At 39.2% G+C, this 27,695-nt stretch overlaps 1 protein-coding gene across 1 annotated transcript in view; it reads left to right on the top strand.

Moving 5' to 3' along the window:
* Window positions 1-27,695, top strand: part of CDH23 (cadherin related 23) — a 648,000-nt gene that overhangs the window by 124,483 nt on the left and 495,822 nt on the right. The window contains exons 4-6 of the mRNA XM_067465691.1: window positions 17,115-17,257; window positions 20,113-20,160; window positions 21,484-21,576. Of these exons, the coding sequence (XP_067321792.1) occupies window positions 17,115-17,257; window positions 20,113-20,160; window positions 21,484-21,576 (284 nt within the window). The remainder of the gene's footprint in view (window positions 1-17,114; window positions 17,258-20,112; window positions 20,161-21,483; window positions 21,577-27,695) is intronic.

The raw sequence follows: 27,695 nt of genomic DNA, 5'->3' as shown, positions 1-27,695 counted from the left end.
AGCAGGAGGCGGAAGAGGAACTGTGATTGAACGAGGATGACCAAGAGAAGATAGAATATACAGTATTGAGATTATCTGGAGAAATTGGATTTTTTAACTGCTTTGCACAACCTCTGAGAGCAAACAAATTAAGCTTAACTTCCCTACATGAGAAGATCATTTGTCCATTTTCTATAGACTTTTTACAGCTTCAGTTGTGATTTTGTAATTTGTTCCTAATAGTGTTGAACAGAGATAGGCAAAAGGTTTTCTTTCTTTCTTTCTTTCTTTCTTTCTTTCTTTCTTCCTGTTTAGCATGACTCTTCTTTTGTTGTTTTTGTGTACTTTCAAGTCTTTTCTGACTTATGGCAACCCTAAAGTTTTCTTGGTAAGATTTGTTTAGAGGAAATTTGCCTTTGCCTTCCTCTGAGGCTCAGAGAGTGTGAGCTGTCCAAGGTCACCTTGTGAGTCTCCATGGATGAGCAGAGGTTCAAACTACTATACCAGGCAAGCTCTCAGTGAATGAACTTGCTTGGGGCCAAAACATCCCTAGGAGATTAATAATGTCTTTAAGTATTTGCAAAATATTGCTTTCCTGCCAAGGGCATCTGGTGCCTTTCCTGAGAGTGTGACAGTGAAGCCATTTTCAGTTTTTATTTGAATTTTGTAAGCACCATCCAAGGTGCTGGACTTAGTCTGGGGCTAGAATTCAACACTTTGGATAGGGCTGTTAAAAAGTATTCAGGCTGAATATCTTTTATCCGAAATTCCTGAAACCATAAGTGTTTTGGATTTCTGATTTTTTTTCTTTTGGATTTCAGAATACCTGGATTTGCATATATGTACATAATGAGATATATTGAAGAAGGGACCTAGGTCTAAGCCTGACATTCATTTTTCACTGAAATTCACTGAATGTTTGTGTCACTGTCTCAGTGATCCATGTTGACAACTTTGCTTTTTGAAGTGTTTCAGATTTTTAAATTCTAGATAAAAAATGCATAATTTGTCTTGGATTCACCATCACATTGACATCAGATCCACCAGTCTCTCCCCCTCCATGCATATAACTTGCAAGTAGTCAAAGTTTTGTATCTCTCTTACTTTTTAAAGAACAACAACAGCAGCTATCAGTATTTTTTTGTACGGAGAACAATTGTGTATTACTAAGTTCATGCCCAAGACAATGTTTGTGCTTTTTAAGCAATTTGGGGAGGCATGTTTTGGACTATTTTAGTAACATTTAGCAGTAATTTAGTTCCTTCTTTTCCACATCCTGGGTCTGATCTATTGGGGCATAAAATGGCACCCCTGGTTAGTCATAATATGAGACAATCTGTTGGGGATAGTAGGTAGAATGGCTTATTCATAACGTCTCTTATTTTGCGAAACCACTACTGAGCTGTAGCCTATCCTAAGGTGGATCTCAAAAGCAATATTGCAGCCATCCAAATTATGAAAGAAAATTAAGGAGTGTGTTCTTAAAGTTTGTTTGAAGAAAACATTGTCTTTCTTTCTGCCACTGAAAAGAATGAAGACCAATGTCCTAATTGATTAGCTATCACAAATCTTTTTCTCAGATTGGCTGCAACGGACCTAGAGAAAAATGCCAGGACCCCCCCCCCCTTCAGAATAAAGACCAGCATTAGAAGTGTGGTGCTCTTTTACAGCAGAATATACTACGGCTTGCAGTTATTTTACTTCTAGTACATAGTCTCCTATCCCCCACCCTATTCTCTTGCTGGCTATGGAGGTAAGCGATATTGTCCAGTATATCTGGAGGGTACAAGGTTTGGAAAGGCTGTTATCGACCTCATCACATGGAGGCTGAGAAGAAGCCTCTCCATGCTTCTTGGCACTGTCAACATGCTGCTGGCACGGAGTCTGCTGGAGCCCATCAGATGACACAGAGCTACTTCTAGAGGGGCTCCATTAGGCTCCGTGCCAGCAGCATGCTGGCAGCATGGAGACATTAAGCCCTGAGGAGTTGGGTGTAAACCCAACTCCTCATAGAGGAACCTAAGGAGGAAGCAGGAGGAAGCTAGGGACAGTGGAGAAACATCATGGGAAGGGATCCCATAATCTACCATGGTAAGGGGACAAAGTGGTGCACTACCCCACAGTTTCCCCTGCTGTCCCCTGGGTTTTTGGCCTCCATGGGATGAGGTCCCTACTCTCATTGACTATTGCTCTCAAGTGTTATTTATGATAGCAATTTCTGTCAAGACCTAAGATCATGTCCACAACTCCTTATTATCCAGTCTGCTTTTATTCAAATTTTTTTTATAAGTGAGCACCTACTTACCCCCAGTTTTAGGGAAATTGGCAAGTGTAGCCCGAGAGTGTCTGCAGATAAGAAAAATGGAAAAGGAAGAACTTCAACCTACTAAATTTGCAGCTTTGAAATGCTTCGTGTGTTGGGCACCATATTCAATATCTTGATGTCATTTGTTTTTATCATGAGATGTTAGAGGCAATATCTGAGTTAGGCATGCTCCTGGTTTATTGAGCATCTGTAGATTTTGAGCTCAGAAAAGGAAGTGTCCTGGCAGCATGCTGGGACTCTTCCCTGGGAACACAAAAGGCTTCCCATGTTCCATAGAGAAGAACTGGGGAGAGTTGGGCTGTAGTGCATTTTCCCGTGATATGAGGTAAGGGGGACAGTGGGCGATTCAGGACCTGGAACAATGGTTCCCCCTTACTTCTCCACAGATTCACCCCCCCTCCCCGCCCCATGGATTTGGTCCTCAGTGTGATGAGGTCCTTAATCTCTGTTATTGGTAAACTGAAGAAAGCCCTATAACTGGCAAGACATAACACAAATCCTGGGTGCCTGCCTGTTCTAGTTCTAATTTCTTCATGTTCCTTGTTCCAACCATATCATTTACACACAGCAGTGGAAACAGTTTACTCTAAAATACAAATCAGATGTAACAATCCTGAATTTGTTTTGCAACAAGTTGATAAAAGATTATGAGAGAAGAATAAGTGTTCCTTAATTTTATTACAGATGTTCAATTGCTTGTTTGTTTATTCTCCCAAGCCCAATTAAAGAAACTGGAGGGAAAGCTGTGGACTAATTTAGCAAACCAAAAAGCTTCAATAGCACCCCATACACCATTCAGTCCCTTTGTGGGTCATCTAAAAGGTTATTCATCTCCTTCTAATGAATCACCAAATAATCACTGATACAGCAACCTACATTCAGAGGATCCCATGTGCTCAACAAATATTAATGAATTAAACTGCACAATACCTCTTGGAGGGAGGACAATATTAATAGCATTGGGTTACAGATGAGAAAATAGAGATGCAGCCACAAGCAAATCACATGGTCTCATAAAGACTTTTTAGCACTTAGGTGTAATAAATAATTTTTATGCCCCATCTACATTACAAATGAATCTTGGTATCATACCAATTTTACTATCATGGCCCGTCTTAAACAATATTTGTCATAAGCATATACTGTAGTTCAATCTCTACATTTGCAGGATTAGGGGGTTCAGGCTTCCTATGAAAGTGGAGAAAAATGCAAATATAAATAAAAATTGTAAATGCTATCCCCCTGATAACACTTATCTAGGCATTTCAAGCTCCTCCACTGCAAATTGTTCTTGTCTTAAATTTGAATTTGTTGCATGCATGTTAATGTATCACTAACCATTATATTGTCAGTTGTATTTGTAGCCTATTGCCTCATATGTGTTGGATGAACTAAACCTAAGCCAGCTCACATTCTTTGACTTTAGGGTATAGAAAAATCTGGAGAAAACACTGCATATCATTCACAAAGTCACTGGAATAGGCCTGGCTATTTGAGAGCGAAATACCTGTATACAATCTTTTCTGGTATGTTAGATTTGCAAATATTGATCAATTGTGTTTGCTGTCATTAGTGTAGTAACTCTTCTGTTGTGGAGTTTCACAGCATCACATTTCAGTTAAGGAACTATTGTTCTCGGTGGTGGCCCCCCGCCTCTGGAACGCCCTTCCAAAGGAAATAAGACAGGCCCCATTCCTCCCCTCCTTTCGTAAGAGCTTGAAGACCTAGTGGTTTCAACAAGCCTTTGAGAATGACCAGTTCTAGCTCAGCCCCAAACATTGTTGAATATGGCCTTATACTTCTTATCTATTACCCTAGTCATCCCTCTAATAGGCCCTGGAAACAAGTAGCCACAGACGCGTACCTGCTATTGCTGTTAGCCTGTTATAGCACTGTACTTAATTCCCAGTCCCCTCATATTTTGAGTTTGCACTAACCTAGGCCTGGCCTTTTAATTGCTATGAACAGGCAGGATTATTTTTAATATATATGTGTAATTGTGATAATTTTATGCTTATGTTGTTTTTTATGTCATGCTGTTTACTCTGTATGTTTTGGTGATGTTACTTGGAAGCCACCCTGAGTCCCCCTCAGGGAGATAGAGCGGTATATAAATAAAGTATTATTATTATTATTATTATTATTATTATTACTTGATTAAGTGTTCCTCCACACTCAAAAGACAAGGTACGTTTGAATCCTTAGACTATTAGACATCATGGTTAAGACTCACCTTTTCTTCTAACATTCACTTCCTATATAGAGGATTTTTATTTGTATTTCTTTGAAGGAGTTTAAAAGTCTATGAATTCATGCCAGCCATGGAACTCGTACAACCAACCCAGTGGTAGCTTTTTTAAAACTAGTTTCTCATTATGAGCTTTTGTTGGAAGTGACATCAATTGCAATTTCTGCATTTTTTAAAGTCACAACATTTATTGGAAACCTTAAACCTGCACTACTGTTCTTTCATGTTTCATTAAATCTTAAGCCTTAATTTCATAAACTGTCAACCATGAATGACAGGGCAATATGCCAGTGAGATGAAAACTAGCATGTACAAAATGTTATCTATTGTTAGGCAATATCTTCCTTGTTTTAAAGCAATTCGGGCCCTTTGCAATAATCAAGAATAAGAAGAGCAAAAAAGCAAACAAAAAACAAAAACAAAACCTGCATCTTAATTACTCTGTATGCAAGAAGAGAGATTTCTGTATGGGGCAGAATTAACAAACTTGGCACGTTAGATGCAAGTAATGTTTGGAATATTTGTCTCCACTGAGTTGTAACCTTTCCTGATCTTTCTATCCCATGGATAAGGATTGGATGTGGGGGGAGCTTCCACATTCACACCCAGCTTCACTCCCTGCTTTCCCTGGGCTGAGAAATGGCCTCTGGCAATGAAGGGGCTTTACGCATGTCACATGCTCTGACCTTGGCCAGGAATTCCAGAGGGCTTCTTAAGCTTTGATAGCAATTCATGCTATGCATTTTTATCCATTTCCTCTGTACACTTCGTGATTCTGCCTCCACCTGTTTCGTTGCCTTCAGGGGACAGAGAAAGAGGTTTTTCCTTCAGCATTGATAAAAATCAAAGTGGATGAGATCTTCTTTTTTGTCTTTGGCACATCTTTTCTTTTAATAAATCTCCTTGTAGAAAGCTTGCAGAACTCGTGTTACAGTTAACCAGTTATTCATCTTTTACTCAAAAGCATATATAAAGGTTCTTGAGTCTTCAGTTTATAAAGAATCACAATGGGCTTAATTGCTGTTTTTGTTCTTTGTTGCTATTTCCACACATTACCTTCTCTGTGGTGGCCCCCCGACTCTGGAACTCTCTCCCCAAGGATATCAGACAAGCCCCAACATTGGCAGTCTTTAGGAAGAGCTTGAAGACGTGGTTGTTCCAGTGTGTCTTCCCAGAATAGGAAACTCCTAGCATCATGTCCCAATTGCACTTTACTAGAGATTAAGATTGTCTGCATACCGCACCTATCTCCAAAAACCTATCCATCTCACCTGTCATGTTCAGCATTTTAAAATTTTAATCATTACATTTGGCCCGGCCTTAGTTTTAAATGTGTCATGGTATTATTGTCTAATGTTTATTGCTATTGTTTTAATGTTTATTGCTTGTTTTATTAGTTTTTTTATTGTTGTATTTGTTATACTGTTGTTTTGTTGATGTGTTGGGCCTCGGCCTCTTGTAAGCCAAACTGAGTCCTTTGGGAGATGTTAGCGGGGTATAAATAAAGGATTATTATTATTATTATTATTATTAAATATTTGACATATACAGTGGAAGAATCCAATAATACAATAAATTAGGAAAACAAATATTTTATAGGACACATGCACTAGGATAGAGAGGTAATGTGTTGTAGTGGTTTGAACATTCAGCAACAACTTTGGAAAGCAAAGGTAAACCATCTCAGAACAAAATTTGCCAAGAAACTTAGTGATAGATTTTACTTAGGGACATACTGTGTATACTCGAGTATAAGTCGACTCCAATATAAGTCGAGGCACCTGAAAATCTTGGTTTATACTCGAGTATATATGGTAAGCAGGAAACAATTTGAAGGCACACAGCAACAAATCTCTTTTTTTGTGTGTGATCAACCTGTTTCTTTGTCTTCTTTTCAGATAATATTTAAAATCCATGGTTTTAATTTTCCTAGTGCTATATTTTGCTTTGTAATTTCAAATTTCTCTCATTATCTTCAATTTAATGTTTGCAAAAGCCTTTCACTATAATTATAACCTAGATTGATTTTTAAGCATTATACAGCAAATGCAAATCCCCCTTTTTTCAAGTCAGTTTCTTTTTTTTATTTCTGTGGGTTTTTTTAAAGAAGGCAACTAAGCAAATATCTGAAGGGTGTCATGTATAAGATGAAGCAAACTCTTTTTTTTTTTTTTGCTGTTCCAGAGATTAGAATCACAACCTAATGGATTCAATCTAAATATTTGGAATATGTTTTTTTTACTGTAATTGCTGGTTCTCAATAGGATAATTTCCCTCTGAAGTGGTGGACTCTTTTTTTTTTTTTAAATAGAGATTAGATTGGGTTGTTAAAGGTTTTTCAGGCTATATGGCCATGTTCTAGAAGCATTCTCTCCTGACGTTTCACCTGCATCTATGGCAAGCATCCTCAGAGGTTGTGAGGTCCTCACAACTTCTGAGGATGCTTGCCATAGATGCAGGTGAAATGTCAGGAGAGAATGGCCATATAGCCTGAAAAACCTACAACAACGCGGTGATTCTAGCCGTGAAAGCCTTCGACAATACAGAGATTAGATTTTTCAGAAGGCTTTAATTGTTCATTCCAGTATGGCATTGGGTTGGACTAGATCAACATTTGAAGTTCTTAGACTGAAATATTCTCACTTTTCATTGGCTATATTTCCAGGGGTCATCAGAAATCATCAGCCATCTTTACTAGTTCTGATATAATGATGAAGCAATGGCTTCTGTGAGCTATACTAGTTACATTCTCATTAAAATAAATTATAGATATGAAGGACAGTTAACTCGAAATAGCTTTGTTCCCAGATACCACTTTGAATACTGAACCAGTATGGTGTACTGATTTCTGTGTTGGACTATGACCAAGAGGCTATAGTTTGAGGACCCCATTACACTGATGAGGTCCTCCAGATCAATTCGCCAGCCTTTGTGGTGAAATGTCAGGGCAGTGGAGCAACCCTGGTGCCCATTGCTCCACCCCTCTGGCAGCAACACTTCCCCATCATATGTCAGAAAGCATCGCCATGCGGCTTCCCCCTGCACGTGCCCCGTGGTGTCAAATGGAACACAGGAAGCTGAAATTCCTGGGACAGCGTCGTAAGATGCTTTTGCCCCAGTTGAGCCATGGAGCCATGCTAGGAGTGCGCCTGCCTCATCTGAGGGGTGGTGTGGGGCTTAATGGTTCAACTGAGGCAAAACGTCCTATGATGATGAAAATTGTAATGAAGTCAGAGTCCCTGCTTAGACATGGGACACCACCGGGTAACCTTGGTCAGGTCACATTCTCTCATCCGGAGAAGAAGGCAATGACAGACCTCTCTGAACACATCCTGGCAAGAAAACTCCATAGCAGGATTGTCTTTGGATCTCTGAAAGAAGCAGCTTGAAAGCACTTTTGCCTACTGGTTGTTAAGGTATATAATGTTGATTTGATATGTGCAATACATATTTTATACAGTGAAATACCACTGTCAAACTTGGCCTTTCTCACCATTGCAGAAATCATATTTCATCAAGACATATTAATTCAATTTCCCCTCCTGCCTTCTCCTTCTTATGCTGCTTATCTTATTGGGTTTCTTTTCACTCACTTGTGCCATGCAAGAGGCTATACAGTTTATCATGATTCTTCTTGTTAATTTCCATAATGCTTTGTCCCCTTATTTGGTATTTGGCCCCTTTTTCTTATTAAACTGTTTTATTCTCTGCCATTTATGATCAAAAGAAAAATCATGTGAGGTAATCGAGAGCTAGAGACTTCACATATTGGAGAACAAGCAATAAATAGTTCATACTTCCTAATGATATTTACATGCAATTCCATAAATTCCTCCATAAATTGGCTATGCTGGTTTGGATTGATAGGAGTTGAAGTCCAGCAAGATATGAAAGGCTGTATAAGTTCCATCTCAATATACAAATACAATATACAGGAAAGCATTAGTTACATAGTGGCACAGTAAATAATAATAATAATAATAATAACTTTATTTATACCCCGCCACCATCACCCCAAGGGACTCGGAGCGGCTTACATGAGGCCAAGTCCAATAACACATCAAAACAGAATCATAGAATCATAGAATCAAAGAGTTGGAAGAGACCTCGTGGGCCATCCAGTCCAACTCCCTGCCAAGAAGCAGGAATATTGCATTCAAATCACCCCTGACAGATGACCATCCAGCCAATGTTTAAAAACTTCCAAAGAAGGAGCTTCCACCACACTCCGGGACAGAGAGTTCCACTGCTGAACGGCTCTCACAGTCAGGAAGTTCTTCCTCATGTTCAGATGGAATCTCCTTTCATGTAGTTTGAAGCCATTGTTTTGCGTCCTAGTCTCCAGGGAAGCAGAAAACAAGCTTGCTCCCTCCTCCCTGTGGCCTCCTCTCACATATTTATACATGGCTATCATATCTCCTCTCAGCCTTCTCTTCTTCAGGCTAAACATGCCCAGCTCCTTAAGCCGCTCCTCATAGGGCTTGTTCTCCAGACCCTTGATCATTTTAGTCGCCCTCCTCTGGACACATTCCAGCTTGTCAATATCTCTCTTGAATTGTGGTGCCCAGAATTGGACACAATATTCCAGGTGTAGTCTAGCCAAAGCGGAATAGAGGGGTAGCATTACTTCCCTAGATCTAGACACTATGCTCCTATTGATGCAGGCCAAAATCCCATTGGCTTTTTTGGCTGCCACATCACATTGTTGGCTCATGTTTAACTTGTTGTCCACGAGGACTCCAAGATCTTTTTCACACGTACTGCTCTCGAGCCAGGCATGGTCCCCCATTCTGTATCTTTGCATTTTGTTTTTCCTGCCAAAGTGGAGTATCTTGCATTTGTCACTGTTGAACTTCATTTTGTTAGTTTTGGCTCATCTCTCTAATCTGTCAAGATCGTTTTGAATTCTGCTCCTGTCCTCTGGAGTATTGGCTATCCCTCCCAATTTGGTATCGTCTGCAAACTTGATGATCATGCCTTCTAGCCCTTCATCTAAGTCATTAATAAAGATGTTGAACAGGACCGGGCCCAGGACGGAACCCTGCGGCACTCCAGGGTAAAGCAATAAACAAAACAATACAATGCAATACAAAATAATATAAATCGCATATAACAATAACACACAGGATTTAAAAGCCTATGGCCAGGCCAGATGTAATAATTTAAAATAATTAAAAAAAACGCTGGGCATGACAAGATAGGATATATCTTGTAGGAGGGTTTTATGAAGCTCATGAATGCAGAATCTGAATCACGACGTAAGTACCTCTGCCTTCATCTCCCCAATATTATAGGACTATAGCCAGCATAGTGCAATGCTTTGAACATTTGATTGTGACTGTGGAGACCAGAGTTTAAAACACTGCTCAGCTATGGATACTCACTGAGTAACTCTGGGCAAGTTAAACTCTTTCAGCCTCAGAGGATGGCAAAGACAAACTCTCTCTGAACAAGAAAATCCCAAGAAAATCCTGTGATAGGTTTGCCTTAGGGTTGCCGTAAGTCAGAAATGGCCTTAAAGCATATAACAACAACAAATGGAAAAAATATATAGCTATGAGGGTGGAATGAAAAGTAATGCCTCCACCTTCGTTATTTAGGTTTGGATGGGAATATATTAATAAATAAAACACAGAAATAATTCTTAGAATGTGCTCTTTAATTACCACTATTCACTTTTTCATATAATCACCAGACAATTGGATACATTTCTGCCAATGATGAACAAGTTTTCTGAAGCCTCCACAGAAGAAGTCAACACTCTGTTTCGACAACCCATAGTGCACAGATCTTCTGATAGTCAAGGAAAGCAATAATGTGACCCACACGTTCTTGTGAAATGCTGATATGTTGAAATTTCTCTCTGAGTTATACAACAATTGTCCTGAATCAATCTGTCAGCCCTTTGCTTGTGAAACTTGGTGGTTGCTGTCACAGGACGTCCAACTCTTTGTCACTCAAGTCAGATGTTCCCACCTCAACATCTTTAAATTTACTCACCCAACGACACACAGTACTCACATCAACACAATCACCATAAACAGCTTGCATTCTCTTTTCGGGTGACACCTTCTGCTGTCAAAAATTCAATGACTGCACGTTGCTTAAGTCGCATTGACTCACCATCTGCGCAGGGTTCCATACTTCACACTTTACAAGTGTTCAATGCTAAGGCTTCCCAGAAAAATGGAACTGCAGAGGAGAGTCTACTGAACAAGCCAGTGCCTGCCACATACCAGTACTGCCATCTGTTAAGCTACTAAGGTGGAGGCATTACTTTTCATTCAACCCACGTATCTTAATCTAGAGGACCAATGTCACATCACAAATGTCTCCATGTGTTTACATTTCTTTGTAATTATTTTAAAGTTGTTTGATCTTGTACAAACACAGCTTTGTGATATTTCCCTTTGAAATTTGAGTATATCAACTCAGTCCCCTTTTCTAAAGGAACATTTTGTTTTCATTCTTCTCTGTCTGTTTAGAACAGTGGTTCTCAACCTGTTTTGGCCTACAACTCCCAGAAATCCCAGTCAGTTTACCAGCTGTTAGGATTTCTGGGAGTTCAAGGCTAAAACATCTGGGGACACACAGGTTGAGAACCACTGGTTTAGAAGATGCTATGATGAGCTTATGGCATGCATGGTCTGTATCTGTTTCTTTGTGTCAGTTATTATCTGAATGACTAGGACTGGAGGTCAGAGGAACAATGCCCTATATTTTGCATTTCCACCACTTTTTAGAGGCATGGAAAAAAACAAATGCATGCAGATACTTTATTCTCAAAGTACCATGGATTCTGACATAAGTAAGAAGTTGCCAACATTTTCATCTTAAATGTAAAGTTAAAAACCTGAGAAGAATTATTTCAGGAAAGGTCAGTTGTAATTATGTTTGAGTGCTGTAAGGTTTCTTTTTAATGCTAAATTGATAATATCTGGCAGTAGATAATTGGTGATAAATGGATAAAAGTGATAGAATTATAGGTTTGGTGACAGCTGGTGATAGTATAGTAGACCTAACACTCTTCTTTTATCCACGGGTGTTCAGTTCCTAAGCTTTTAGGGTGTTCTGTTTTTACTATAATTGTTCCGCAAGCTGTCTACATCTATTCCTCTCCCTATTGTGCACAAATTCTACTGGGTGAAGGGCTCTTGCATGACTTGAGACATCACTATATAGCAACATCTGTGTTTTCTGTTGTGCCTTATTGCTTCTATTAAGGGAAAGTGAGCATGCTGAAAGACATTACAGTGTTTTGGTTCAAAGCATTGGGGGAGGAAATGCTGTTTAAGGGGGAGAAAAATGTTTCATCAGTCACTACTACTGTTAAGTGACCTGGTGGCTTGTTTCAGAGGCTAAAGTACAAATTGGAAATCCGCAAAGGAAATGCTAGACTAGACTAAGAGGTCCACCGGAGTTGTTCTTAGTTTTACAATAAATGTCTCTGCCATCCAGAGCGACCCCTGTAGATTCAGTGCATTTTCAGGCAACCTAAAACCATCTGTTTTCTCAGGACTATACAATTTTTTGCAGGACTTTTCCTATTTTTTTGACATATGATAAAAACAGATTAAAATGTATTTGCCTTAAGTGGAGACGACTGAAATCCATGTATGTATGTAACATTTCTGCAGTGGAAGGTGTATAGTGTTATCAGATGAAACCAGGACCAGGACAGAGTTTCAAAACTAGTGTCTATCATCAGTAATGAAAGAGATGAGGGAAAAGAAATTGAAACTTAATCCAGACAGCACAGAGCTGTTCATAGTCAACCCAGCTGGATTTACACTGCCAGATTTTTTTTTTTGCTTTGATCTGGATTATATGAGTCTACATTGCCATATAATTAGAGCCTCCAGTGGCGCAATGGGTTAAAAACCCTTGTGCTGTCAGGACTGAAGACCTACAGGTCAGAGGTTTGAATCCAGAGAGCGCGCGGATGAGCTCCCTCTATTAGCTCCAGCTCCCCATGTGGGGACATGAGAGAAGTCTCCCACAAGAATGAGAAAACATCAAAAAATCCGGGTGTCTCCTGGGTAACGTCCCTGCCGACAGCCAATTCTCTCACACTAGAAGTGACTTGCAGTTTCTCAAGTTGCTCCTCACAAAAAAAAAAAAAAAACATGCACAAGGATTATACTCTAATAGGCATCATATAAAATAAGGGTCAAGATTTCTATCCCTTTAGGGCCCGGATTTGGCCACTGTGGTACATGTCATACTGACATCCCATTTCGATACTACAATAAGCTCCACCTGGGGCTGTATTTGAAGAGTGTTCTGAAATTTCAATTGGTCCAAAGAACCGCAGACAGACAGTTAACTGGGGCAAGTTACAGGGACTACAGTATGCCCCTGTCAAAGCAGCTTTGCTACGTTTGTTTCTAGGCTGATTATGACTTTTGAAGCCCTATATGGCTCAGGTTCAGCTTATTTCACAGATCTTATCTACCTGTACCATGCTTCCTGGGCTCTGAAATTCCCAAAAGTCCTTATCTTGGGCCCCTTCTATACTTGTCAAATCAGATACTCCACATTATCTGTTTTGAACTGGATTACTGCCATGTAATCCAGTTCAAAACAGATTATCAGGATTTTATATGGCACTGTAGAAGGGGCCTTCATTCCACCACATTGGTAAACATGATACGGGAATGCAAAAGGAGGCCTTCCTAGGGGTCGGCCCCTAGACTCTCATACTCCTTTGCCAGAGAGATCAGACTGCTCCTCTCCAAGTTGTCCTTCCATCAAGAGGTTTAAACTTTTTATCCCGACAGGCTTTTAAGACAGAAAGTATTTTAAAGAACCAGCTAAGAATCTGCATTGTTTTATTTAATTTTAAATTTGTATTTTAACTGAATTGTTTAAATAAGAGCACTAGTTTAATTCTATTTTCCTTTTTGTATGCTTTTGATTTTATTTTTTTAATAATTAAGTTGTGAGCTGCCTGGTCCCAAAATTGGGAGGAAACGGGGTGTAAATAAAATAATAACATTAAAAATACAGTATTTTTTTCTCTAGACACTCACTACAGGGACAGGAGTCTTGACCCCCTTTTTATATGATACCCATAGGAGTATAATGCTTGTACATGTATCAAGTGAGTGCTTTCAGGGTGGGTGATGCTAGTATGGAGAAAGGGTTGGACTGAATTATGTTGTCACACTGCTACATATGTTATGCCTTGCACTAATGGGGCAATGCTACGCAGAAGCCTTTTATTAATTTTTTTAGTCAGTTTTCACTTGGGATGAATAAAGGTTTGAACTTGTCTTCACCTCTAGGAAAACAATCATAGTGACTGAGTGGGAAAATATTACTGAATTGTGTATATGTATTGGCCTGCAGAGCAAAAATGGCTGATGTTACTTCTGCTTTCTGTTGCTGAATGACTTGCTTGTCTGGTGTTTATTCAAGAAGAAGCATATACTTTTTCTAGCTTGTCTCAGCTGGGAGGGTGAGGGAAGTGTTGCAACACAAAACTCTTAAGCTAATTTGGTGTTCCCATGAGCAGCATTTCATTTTTGTCACACAAAAATGACGTTTCTGCACAAACTGCTCACTCAGCAAGACAAGGTTAAGTTAACTACAGAAAAAAAAACAGCATAACATCTGAGTGTGTTGCTACCAAAAAAGCCTGGGTTACTTTGAAATCTCTCAAAGAGAAGGAAGTAATGGAAACTTCAACAATGCAAAGAAAACAGTTGCTTTCTTGAGCAAGGTTGAGTTTGGAGATCCAAGTGATTGGTCATATTAATCTGTAGCAAAAACACAGAAAAATGCCTGAGGACATCTTAAAGTCTATCAAATTTATGGCATCAAAAATGTAAAGATAGATTATGTAGTAAATATCACTATACATACTCATGGGTATAATGAAAAAGAAGCAGAATCAATGGATGTTTACAATCAACTATATTGATCGTAAAATTGGCTTAGGATCTTGACAAGAAGCAACAGCCAATCTTGTCTCCATGTCACTCATGTCTCCATTCTGGGTATACCAAAATAATAAATGCACACGACTGCACTGTTCAGCATAAATAAAAAAAACCCATAATGGATAAAATGAAACTTACAAGATTTGCTACCTACTTAGTCAGCTTAGTATCAAAGGATGTCATAATAAATTACAACAATCACAGTCTTGTCAGTTGCCAAACTTGACCAGTCTGTTAGGCCACCTTCCGGGATTAGGACCTCTCACTCACTCAGTAGAAAAGTTCTCTTTTTACAGGCCATTTGCAGCTGCTCTTCCTCATCCTATAACCTTACTTTTCCAGTGGCATCGCTGCCACCCCGCCCCCTGTGACTTCCACTTCTTTATTTCCTTGCAGGTGTAAAAGTAGTATGGTGATAGGGTTGTGTAAAATGGTCTCATGTGTGAAGATTCATTATTATGGATAATTTGAGAATTGAAAAAAGGGTGCTAAAGATTTCAGCATCACAGTTCATATTCATGGAATTAAAAATTGAGGCAGGTATTTGGGTTATTATTATTATTATTACTATTATGTTGATTTATACCCCATTTTTTCTCTCCACAAGGGGACTCAATACGGGTTGTAAAGAATACATAGAAATGATATTTCTCTCAATAAAAAGAGTGTCTTGATATATTTTAAAAAATTGTCTGCAGTTACTTTCATAAGAATGAAAAGATTGATTTTTTCCACTTTTTTGCACAAAATCTTCCTTTGCTGAACAATGTATTTTGCCAAACATTTTATTTTGTGCAAAATACGTAGAGCATTCCCCTCCCAAAATATAATAAATCATTTCAAAGATGTAAAAAATCCCTCATAACAGGAGAAATGGTTGATTCATTTAGGAGTGCATAATGTACTTCCCATGAGAGGTCCTTTGTGACTCTAAGCTGAGCTGGGTTTTTGCATCCACCAGAATAGGTTTTTCTAGAACTAGTCTTTCAGTCATTCCCTACAAAAACCAATGAAGAGGATATCCTCAGACAATAGGAATAGGACAAGATATTAAGAGCTGTTCCTGGAAAACATTTTAACGTCATAGGTGGAGATGAGTGGGGTGACCTTAAGCATAGAATCATAGAGCTGTAACACTCTTAATTGGGCATTGAGTCCAATCACATTATCAAAGCATTCCCAGCATGTAACTGTCCAGCCTCTTTTGAAGACATCTGGAGAAGAAGACCATACCACTTCTCTAGGCAAGTGGTTCCATTGCCAATTTGGCCTTATTATTATGACTTTCTTTCGTAGGTGCAATCAAACTTATTTTCCTGTATGTTAAAATCATTTGACCTTTTCCTGCTCTCTGTAGAAGCAGAAAACTGACTTGCCCCTTCCTCTTTCAGCTATTTGAAGAGTTCAGACACCTCACCCTCACACTTCTTATCACCCAATTGATATATTCCTGGTTCCTACAAAACCCAATGAAGAGGATATCCTCTGTACCTTTTATCAATCTCACTGCTCAACTTGAATATAATCTTCTTAAAATGTGGAATCCGGAACTGAATTTTGTACTCCAGTGGAAATATTACTTCTCTTGAATTGGAAACTATGATTCCACCAATGTACACTTAAATAGTGTTCAGTACTCTTTGTAGTATCATCACTCTGCTGATTTACATTCAACTGATGATCAGCAACAACCCCAAGGTCCTTCTGTATGTAGTACTCTGGGGGCATGTATTTCCCCAAACTATACCTGTGTACTTGACTCTTGTGGCATAACTGTAGAATTTATCATTTCAATTGAATTTGATTTTATTAATTTTTGCCCAACCGCACTTCCAGTGAACAATAGTACGCTCACAAAAGTTCTGTGGCTTTTGCAAATGTGAGTGTGTATGCTTGTTTGTAAAATCAGACTACCTTTTAAACAAAACATCCTGGTTAATTGCCTTGCTTTTGCTTTACTTCTGGTGTCAACTCTAAGCCTGCTCTTCTTATGCTTTCAAAACAAAGTCAGGAAGATCAATCACAGATATATTTAGATGCCATATGCAGATTGAACATTTGTGTTTATTTGGGGTTTTAAAAAAATAAAAATAATATTTCAGATGCTGTAATAGAAATTAGCTTTCCATCTGGATGCTTTTTTTTTTTTGGTCCATGCTGGCTTTGGCTTTCCAGAAAAAAGAGAGCACCTCCCATAAATCCCACCTCCACTTCTCTCCCAGAAGCATTTCTGTAAACATTAGTCTAGCCTCTCAAAGACGTGTCTTCTTCAATAGTCATTATTTAATTCTATCTAAGTGCCTTTTTATTCCATTAACCTGTATATAAACAGCTTACTTTATTATTATTTCTGCAAAGTATATAATGAAAAATCTATGCAAGTTGGAAGCTTGGTGTTATGTATGACTACCCTTTCTGCTGCCCACCTGAAAGTTGAATGCTTTCTGAAATCTGAATGCCTTCTTAATTCAAAGATCTTTACTTTATGGAGTTTTGACAGAATGCTTTTTCCCTCTTAAGGTGGACATCTCTTTCTACTTTTAAATAAGAACTTAGAGATGACTATAGTGCTTTCACCAAACCACTAACCTTCCGTGGTTTGTTCTTTCTCTTGTAGGTTCATCAGTGACACAGTTGCTTGCCCGTGACCTAGACAATGACCCACTTGTATTTGGAGTTGTTGGTGAGGAAGCCAGCCGATTCTTTGCAGTAGAAAGCATGACTGGAGTTGTGTGGCTCAGACAACCCTTGGACAGAGAGGTAATTTGTACAAAATATTACTGTATATAAAAAAGGACAAGAGATTCCTTCTCTTCTTTCCTCCCACCAAACACCACATTCTATGTTAAAATACTTGGTGTTATTCAAACAGAATTCTCCATAACCCAGATTGGGAGATTTCTGCTTCAGATCAGCTAAGAAAGCACAAAAATAGGAATGAAATTCCTGGGTCAGACATGAGAAGCACTATGACTTAATATAAACCAGGATATTCATGCCAAAAGTGGAACAAGATGGGAGCAGGAAAGAGAGGCTCACTTGGTTGTGATGCTCATTCATGGCTTCATATACCATGGTTTATGAAGCCTCAAATGATTTTCCAAACTGGGACAGCATGTATACATGTGAATACCCTTCAGATAGTCAAAGGGATAAATAAGGGAGGCAGACTATTTCAAGATGGGTTTCTTTTTAAGGGAGACAGATGAAAGCAAGATAGGGTAAGAAAGAAGGTACGTGTGTGGTACTTTGGAGAAAAGGCACCAGACTATTTAGGGGACAGATGCATGCTAAAGATATGATGATAAAAATTGGAATAAACAACAAGAATAGAAAAGGGAACACCCTCTTGCAGAAAAACAAACTGAAAACTAAAGAAAGTGAGGTGAAGATTATCCAAATGAATAAAAATTGGAAAAGGAGAGTCATATAATGTATCAAAAATTATACCGAGGCAACATAATTGAACAGTTTGAGTGCAACAGCATGGACTGGACAAACGGAATGAATTCACATAACTCTTAAATGCAAAATAAGTGTTCTCTGGAAAGAGAGATGTTGAAAAATTGAACATACAATATTAACCTGGGTCTTCTCTTGCTAACCTGTATCCTAGTCTGTCATGTTCACATATCACACTATTTTCTCTTTAGGCATCTTTCAGGAACATTTTCCCCTTCCTTATTGCACTTGGTATAGGGGAGGGCTGTAAAATGAGAACAGTGGGGAGGTAATGGAAGTAATGACAGTACATCTTCCTGAGACAAATGGATGATGTCTCCTTCATCCTTGGCATTTGACTTCACAGACTAGCTGCAGGCATTGCTTCGAGGCAGGAGCTAAACCCCACGTAGTCTCTTCTCAGATTGCATTAACAGAGCATTCATGGGAGGAAAGCCTGTGTTGTGGTAAATATTCTTTGGAATCCCCTCCAATATAAACAGTGATCATGACAAAAGAGAGAGGAAAATGCAGTTCTTGGAAGTGTAGCCTTGAGTTCTGACTAACAAAAAGACTCACAATTCGAAGTCTAGAAGTTCAACACCATGTACAGTGATTCCAGACTAAGGACCTCATCAGACAGGCAGGGGAAAAGAGAGGAAAAGTGTGGGACAATGTGGGACAGCAGGGAGAATTGTCCAGGTCCATCTTCTGCCATCCCACACCATTTCCCCTTTCAGGTTCAGTCGAGTAACACCCAACTCCTCCAAATGCACCCTGCGTGTCATTTCTCCATGCTGCCAAAACAGAGCCCCATGAAGTCCTGCCGGAAGTTACCCTGTATCATACGATGGACTCCATGGGACTCTATTTTGGCACCATCAAGAAATTGAGAGAAGACACAGAGAATAATATTATCACCTTTTCGTCCATGCCTCAGCACTATTCCAATTTTAATTTTTACATTTGGCCTTCCCACAGTTTTAACTGTATGTTGTCTTATTGATAATGTTATATGTTTATCATTTATGTTTTATTTTAATGGCTTATATTGTTGTGATTATTGCCTGTATTGTTGTGTTTGGGCTCGGCCTCATGTAAGCCGCACCGATTCCCTTGGGGAGATGGTAGCGGGGTACAAATAAAGTGTTGTTGTTGTTATTATTGTTGTTTCTGTTGTTGTTGTTGTTCTCTGCAATGTAGGCAGGAGTGAGGGCAGAGCCTCCCTGGATGATTTTAAATTATGAGGTGGAACGTAGAGTCATTATATTCTAAACATTTGTTTCATTTGAGCTGTTGGTTCCAGACATTATGAGACCAGTTAGCTGTATATTTGTACTAAGATAAACCCTTTAGCTCACACACTACCTTCTCCCATCAGCCATTTTTATGTGAAAAAAATATTTTGGAAGTTTTCCTTCTCATCATTTTCTCTTTTTTTAAAATCTAATTGTAGTTGAGATGTAAATCTTTGATTAATTTGTCAATGCATGTGAGGATGAATACATTCTGTTTTCTCCATACTGTGGAGAAAACAAACATTTCTCTGCAGTTTTGAGCTGGTATTCACACAAAATATGTTATGGTTTAAAAAAATGCATTCCTGGTGTGTTTTCTCTCTCCAAAATGATAGTTTTGGATGACAACTTGCATGCATTTCCAGAGTTGATTTTTGCGCATATGGGGTTTTTGTGCAAGACTCACTATTTTTACACACACACATTTTGCTGCTTTATTTGCAGGAATGTCTTCTGCATGCTAGCTTTTGGTTGCTCTTCCATCACTTTCAATGCAAATACTATTACTAATATATACAAATCTATAAAACTCTGTGGATAGAGTTTGTGCAGTTAAGAAAGCTGAACGGTTCTTATCCACACTCTCTTTGGTTTTCATGGAACTCTTGCCCTGTTCTTAGAACTTTTGCTCTGCCAGCGAAGAAGTTTCAGTAGTAGCTTGCCATTAGTTCATTCACAGCAATCCCTTGATACCTCTCTAAGACTATCACTAGAATTGTAATCTTGTATTGAGGTTTCACTGTTATTCCTGTGATGCGGCTTCCTCTTCTTCCAGGCCACAAAAGCATGTAATTATATTCGGCTCAAGTCCAAAGCCTTCTATCAACAGATTACCATCGTGCCATCTCTAATTATATCCTTTTCTTCTTCTTTCAGACTAAGTCAGAATTTACAGTTGAATTTTCTGTCAGCGACAGCCAAGGGGTAAGTGTGACATTTGTTCCATGTTTTAGAACGGTGCTGATCTGGATGCCTTGCTCTTTGGGGAAGAGAATAAAGCTGTCATGGTCCCACATCCTTCCTGAAGGAGCCCCGGATTTGAGACACAGTAAGGGGAATATGCAGATATTTAAGGCAAAGCTTGCTTAAGCATAGCAGGGTAGGAAATGGTGTGGAAGTACAGCCATCTGTCCCTTCCTCTCCATTTACATGAACATTTATAAACTTTGAGTAACTGCATAGTTCTGATTTCTGTGTGTATGTTTTGCCTACTATTTTACTGTAATCTAAACAGGGGCAGCATTGTGGACAGGGACAGCATTATGGGTAGGCAGAATGTAGCTTTAGATAGCTGATATGGAGTGTGATAAGAGGACAGCAAGTGAAGTTATTTGATTTCTACAACTAGAAAATGGAAATGCTTTTTTTAAAGAAAAAAATATCATTGTTCATGAGAAAAGGTAACTTGGCACATGTAGCTCCATTGGTTTTTCATGTAATTGAAAATAAGATACGACAAAAAGATTATCCAGGGACACACTGTTTTCCATCCTTACAGAAGAGCAAAACAAAACAAAAACACAAAAAAATCAACAATACCTTATTTTGTTCCTGGAAGATTTACATAAAAACAAATTCCTGGGAAATTATGGGAAAAGGCACTTAAACTGATAAATTTCAAGCAGTGGGAAGAAACATTTCGAAATTTGATTTTGCCAGCATGGGAGAAATCATGAAATCATAGAAGAATATAGTTGGAAGGGACCACATGAGTCTTCTAGTCCAACCCCTTGCCATGCAGGAAAAGCACAATCAAAGCACACCCAATAGATGGTCATCCAGCTTCTGTTTAAAAGCCTCCAAGGAAGGAGCTTCCACCACACTCCGAGGCAGAGTTCCACTGTTGAATAGCATGAGTGAAGAATTATCATTATACTTCTACAATTTCCTGATTTTTGTATCTAAATCATTTATTCAGCTTTGGGTAATAAGTAGGTTTGTTTAGAGCACAGAGCATGGTGCCATTTGCTGTACTGTTGCAGGCAGGAAAATATCTCAGGTTGAATACCACCATTTTCATTTGTGTAAAAAACATTAGCTTTCATTTGTATAAAAAACATTAGTGGCCAAGTAGAGTCAACACATAGGTAAATCTTATTAATTGAGTGGGTCTACTATAATCAGGTTTAATACTAGGATTTGAGCTATTATATGTGTACATTTCTGCTGTCTTTTTTCTCCATGATAATTGGGAAATATATCCAAAACAAGGATAACTTAAATAAATTATATTCCTTTGCATCACAGGTAATCAAAGGGTCCGTGAATATCCAAGTAGGAGATGTGAATGACAATGCACCAAGATTTCACAATCAGCCGTACAGTGTCCGGATCCCTGAGGTAGGCACTTCTTTTCTCCTCTGCCTGGTAGAGTTCCTGTTTCCAAACAGCTTAAGAAAAACAATCATTCCCATTATCTGAAATTGAATAGTCTTACCAGCTGTTGTGAAAGTAAAGGAAAATTCATGTGGGCAGAAAAGATCTGCACAGTGTTTTGGCTGTCATTTCTGAGATCAAAATTGAGTAATGGCCAATGAGGGCATATTCAGGTAACAGCCTTCTATCTCTTATATCATTTTTGTCTTCTATCAATAATTAGTAAAAAGTGTGATCTGGGTCTTGATAACGCTCACCTGGAGAATCCCAGCACCCCTTTTCTGCTAAGATTTATATGTAGTACTTAGGAGCCAGAATGATTTGTGTATTTAGAATTTGAATGCCTCCACTGCCTTTGAAGCCATGTCAGATTTTCTTGCATTCATTTATAAACCAAGTCTCATTTCTTTACTAATTTGTAAATATTTGCTACTTTAAAGAATGCAGTTGAACATCTAACGTATATACTCCTATATAAGTTGATTTCATGTATAAATCAAGGGTAGGCTTTTTGGGCCAAACCAGTGGACTGTGTGTTGATCATCTCTGTCATAAAGTTCACACTTCTCATGTATTTTATCTTAAAATATGAATCTCTGCATTTGTTTTCTTGTACAATATACATTTCTCTATGCATTTTGGTACATTGGTGAGTAAAAATCTCTGAGCATAAATTGAGAGGAGTGTGTAATCCAAAGTATAACTACTAGACATGTGCGTAAAATTCATTCTTACTGTTTCTTCCATTTCTTTCATGTCTTCCATTTATTTGGAAAAACAAAACAGGAAGCCCTCTTCCCAAATGAAAATCAGCTCAACACAAAAGCCTGCTTTTATGTGGAGCTGATATTGCATGCTTCTTCTCATTCTCCTCCTCCCTCCCTCGCACCCAGAATGCCCTGCATTCACTCATGTGAGTCACAGTTGGGCAGCCCTACATCTGGACCTCAGCATCAGGGTGGAAGGAACCACCGCCCCACCCTCATTTCTAGGTTCATGTGTGTGGTGGGGTTTGTGACTGTGCAGGCACTCGGCTGCAGGCAGGCACTGACAGGTGCACATGCACTTTCCAGGCCTCCCTGTGCCCCGCCAGGTGTGTATGTGGTGTGGCGTGTGCAGGTAGGTGTGTGTGTGGTGTGGCATGTGCAGGCACTTAGAGGCATGCACATGCTTTCCAGTCCTGCCTGCTCCCTAGCACACACACACTCTCTTTGTAGGGAGAGTGTAGGTGTGGCATGGGGCATGCATGCATGCCTGGAAAGTTTGTGTGTGCCTGTCAGTGCCTGCCTACAGTCAAGCATCAGCCCAGTCACATACCCCACCATACACACACCCTGCCTCCCACCACACTCTCTGAGTGGAAAGGAGGGAGGGGTGGTGGTTCCTTCAGCTCTGATAAAGCATGCTTGCTGAGGTCCGGATGTGGGGCTGCCCGGCCATGACTCCTGTGAGTGAATGCAGGGTATTGTGGGCTCGAGGAGGAGGAAGAGAAGTGCAGTGCCCACACATGCATGTGCCTGCCAATGACTGCCAGGCAGCCGAACACCTCAGGAAGGGAAGCCAGTGGGTGGGAAGCCCCCCCCCCCACCATAATGGGCTGATTTTCAGCCCCAAAACAAAATAAATGAAAACATCCCCCCCCCCCAATTTTGGGAGACTTACTGAAAATGGATTGGGTCCCACAATGAAAGCCCGGAAACAAAACAGGACAAGCATTTACCCGAATACATGTCACTAATAACTACATTCCAAATGGTTTGGTTCAATTAAAAACATGGACTCCCTGGTCTCCAATTTTATGATATTTACTGGAAAAATGGATTCTAATTGAGTTTGCTTGGATGAAATCCCATGCCTGTTCCTCATGGATTCCACTCTTAAATTGCGATTTTAAAAATGGTCTCATAACCATTCTGTACAAAATTTGCATGATTTTGTTTCTTGTGGCAGTTTTGGGTTTGACAGACTAGAATGATGCTGGCCACTGATTTTAAACAGGTTTTTAAAAGCCTTATTTGTTTTTTGTTTTTTTAAAAAAACCTTATTTGCTATAAAATTATTATTTAATTGAAAAAAGAAAATTATTTTTCCAAGGTTTATGACATATTTTCTAGGCCTTCAGATCCTCTTACTGTTCATAATTTTACCACTTTAACTGGCAGGCATTTTATAGAATAAGGAGCCCCCGGTGGCGCAGTGGGTTAAACCCCTGTGCCGGCAGGACTGAAGACTGACAGGTCGCAGGTTCGAATCCGGGGAGAGGAGGATGAGCTCCCTCTATCAGCTCCAGCTCCTCATGCGGGGACATGAGAGAAGCCTCCCACAAAGATGATAAAAACATCAAAATCATCCAGGGGTCCCCTGGGCAATGTCCTTGCAGACGGCCAATTCTCTCACACCAGAAGCGACTTGCTCCTGACACGACAAAAAAAAACTTATAGAATCCTTGGGCTTGTAATTTGTTACGGTAGTAGAGTTCTCTGACAGAAATCTTGATGTCCTTCCTTACACTGAAAATCCCAAATTCTATGGGGAAGGACCATGGTGATTAAAATGGAATTGTAAAGTGATTATTGTGCAGTGTGAAAGAGTACTAAATCATGCCCTGATGTATACTGAGCCACTTGGAATAAATCTGAGATGGCATTTTAATGATAATGTTAGGATCTTTCAACAATAACCTTGTGTGTAACTTTACAAAATCTGTGATGTTTCTCACATGATTAGGACTACAAGCCAAACTAAATGTCATTCAGGAGATCTCTGACTGAATCTCCCTTAAAAACAATCAAACAGTAAATCCATGGGATGGAGGGAGATATAAATCAGCATTGCAAGGTGGAAAGTGAGGTTTTAAAACCTTCAGTTCTGCTCCTACCAAGTGGCTCTACTTGCACCCTGGAGAAAACTCAGTAGGTGCCTCAGCTCAAATCTGAAATGTCTACTTTGGCTTCCTTTGACTTTTTGAAATGCAGGCAGGAGATCTGACCATGGATCTCCTAATATCAAGTCTGATATGGATGCGATATAATGTTGCTTTCCTGAATTCTAGTTACATGAATCAGATAGAGGATTGCTTTTAAATCTTTCTTCTTCTAAGAATTCAAACTCCCAATTCTTTTTGCACTGAATAAGCTTGTCTTTCTTTCAGCGTGTTTGTGTAGGAGAGAGAGACAGAGACAGACAGATTGGGGAGGGAGAGTGTGAAATTGAGCCACGTTCAGTAATTTGGGAGTACAAATTATTGCATTATAAATGGTTCATTAATAAGCAGACTCTTTGGCATCCTACTGTGATTAGACTTTGATCCTTGGCTCTACCTTTCCCATGAGTGTAAGCATTCTTTATTAGCCTGCTTGTGGTAATAGTGGCTTGGAATCTGAATTCAACCTACATTCCATTTGTTTTGAAATAATAAAAATTATCTGATGTTGTTCTTTGTGATTGACTTTAGAGTAGGCAAACACATCTCTTCTTCTGATACCTGATTTATAACAGATTTGAGTCCTATTCCATAGTCTGGATGGAGGCCAAAATGGGGTGCTAGATAAAGAAGCATCATTCTGAATTTAGGAGATTGAAGGGGAGGTGGTGGTGGGGTGGGGGGAGAAAAACTGTTAGTGACAAAGGGTGGATAAGAGTGGAATTGGGATTGGTAAGGTTACGTAATTAAGATGCATTATATTGAGTGAAAATGTAAGTGAAGCTTCATTATTTGGATTTATATTACCATACTTGTATCTACAAATATTTGAAAAAAAGGAGATTGAAACCGAGTCTTTTAACCAAGTCATATCCATAAACTGACAAACACACAAGTTGGTTTTGCAGATTGATACTGGTTTCCAAATCCTAATAATGAACTATAGGGTTTTGATATCTTACATTCCCACAGTATTGACAGTGCTGGGCAGGAACTTACAAAAATTGGGAATGACTTTAAAAGCCAGCGGAAATCAACTAGTAACTAAAAGTAAATTGCAGGGCAAAAACAGAAACAGGTGCAGCAGATAAAATCAGTCTTTTTAAATGTGCTGGTTTACTTCTTCCTGATGTTAGAGAGTAGGCCCTTTGACCATAATTCATGTGTGAATTTGTTTCTCACCTAGGCCTTACTTCTGCCATGCTTTCTCTAACATACTGTTATAATTATTAGGGTAAGAAAGTGGAAAGACAGACAAGGTTGGAACAACAACAACAACAATACCTAGTGACGCTAATAACAACTGTTGTCAAATAATGCTGTTTTTCCCACCCCATTGTACCCTACCCCTCTCTATACATACTTTATGTATATGCAGGAGACAGACTGAGGTGGGAAGTACATGGGGGAACAGACAGCTGTATGGCAAATGTGCCTTTGCACAGACTACTAATTAGTAATATTTGTAGGCACCGAGAGCATTCCCCCCTCCCTCTTGTTTTGCTTTGACATGAATAATCCTCTCAGTTGCAGCACTTCCAGCAAAAGGGTAGAGCGGTAGGGGAAGGCTATTCAAATTTACTGCTGTTGTTTGGCAGCTGGAACATCGGGAAAAGATCAGCGTGAATAAGTGGAATGTGAAATAAACTTGCCTCTTAAAATACTGATTTAAAATATGCATAACACTGCTTTATCAAGTGGCTTTGTTTTGGGAATGCAAATTATTTTGGGCTGGCACAGACACTGTGCTGTTTGAGTTCACGAAGGAGGATTTTTTGTGACCACTGCTTGGACACCACTTGTATGCTACAGAAGAGCTTGCCCAGCAGATTGTGTGTTTGGTATAATTGGATCAATAATGTGAAGCATATATCCCAAGAAAGTGAACAGTTCTGCACAAGGCAGAAAGCTAGTAAGTTTGAAAAGAGTCCAAGATGAGGGAATCAATACACTATATAATCAGAAGCTGAGTGGAATAAAGTAAAACAATGGGACTCAAACCCAGAATGCACATTGAACCTGAGACCTAAAGGATAGGTGTCAGTCAAGGAGTTAACCTGAGCCAGATATATACAGAGATTGAGATAGAGAGAGGAAAAATGGTGGAGATGGTCATGCTTGACTCTAGTTTGAGGATTAGTTCCAGTACCTTGGATAGTGTAGATTCAAACTTCATTATATGACAGTGTAGATGCCTAGGACTAGATTCTTCAGTGCACGTGCCACTCATTTTAACGACTGTTGAGCATTATGGACACAATATCATTTCTAGGAAAGCTATGCTGGATTAAACCAATTACTTATATAGTCCTGCATTCGCTTCAGAGTGATTTACCATGTGTCTTTTTCCTACTAGTACATGGGAGGGAGCCTTCTCTGTTGAAGCATCCTTGTCGTGGAATGCCCTCTCTTTGTAAGTGTGATTGACATTGACTTTAGTTTCATTTGAGCGTAGAGATTTAATCTGGCTTTCAAAGCTTCAGAACCTAATTGATTTTGTACCAAACTTGTACTCCTACAGAGTGAGCAAAAAGTCCTAAAGGGGTTTCAATATTTAATAATTCCTTTATTATTTATGTATCTATAATATCATAGCATCATATTCAGTATATATCAGACCTCTTTGGAATTTTCCGCCCACCATGTAAATGACTTTAAAATACAGGGTGAGGCAGCATAACTTCCTTTTTTCAAAACTTAATAACACCCATTGTATGAATCAGATTTTCTTTTATAATGTAGGCGCATACCTAAAGTTTTGTTTGACGTAGTTTTGAAGATCAAATTAGGTAGGTGACGTCCCCCATTCTCCATAAACTGAGTAAACCAATTTCTGGTGTTTGTCATGACTCTTGCCAGCATAGCAGGCGTTATGTTGGCAATTTCTTCCTGGATGTTGGTCTTCAAATATTGTAGGGTCCTTGGACGGTTCACATAAACATGGGATTTCAAAAAATCCCATAGAAAAAAATCACAAGGGGCCAAATCTGGAGAGTGGGCCGGCCACTCGAAATCCGCTTGAAAAGTAGGCCTCAATGGCAAAAGCACGCTCCTCACTGTTCCAATGCATGATGGCGACTGAACTGTGTCAGGACAAAACTTTATATTCCTGCCTCTCGAACGAGACCAACCGACTGAATGGCGTGCATTTTAAAAAAGG

This window comes from Anolis sagrei, chromosome 3 (genome assembly GCF_037176765.1).
Source record: "Anolis sagrei isolate rAnoSag1 chromosome 3, rAnoSag1.mat, whole genome shotgun sequence".
Lineage (NCBI taxonomy): Eukaryota > Metazoa > Chordata > Lepidosauria > Squamata > Dactyloidae > Anolis > Anolis sagrei.
Note: the sequence above shows the minus strand (reverse complement) of the source record. Positions and strands in the feature narration are given on the sequence as shown.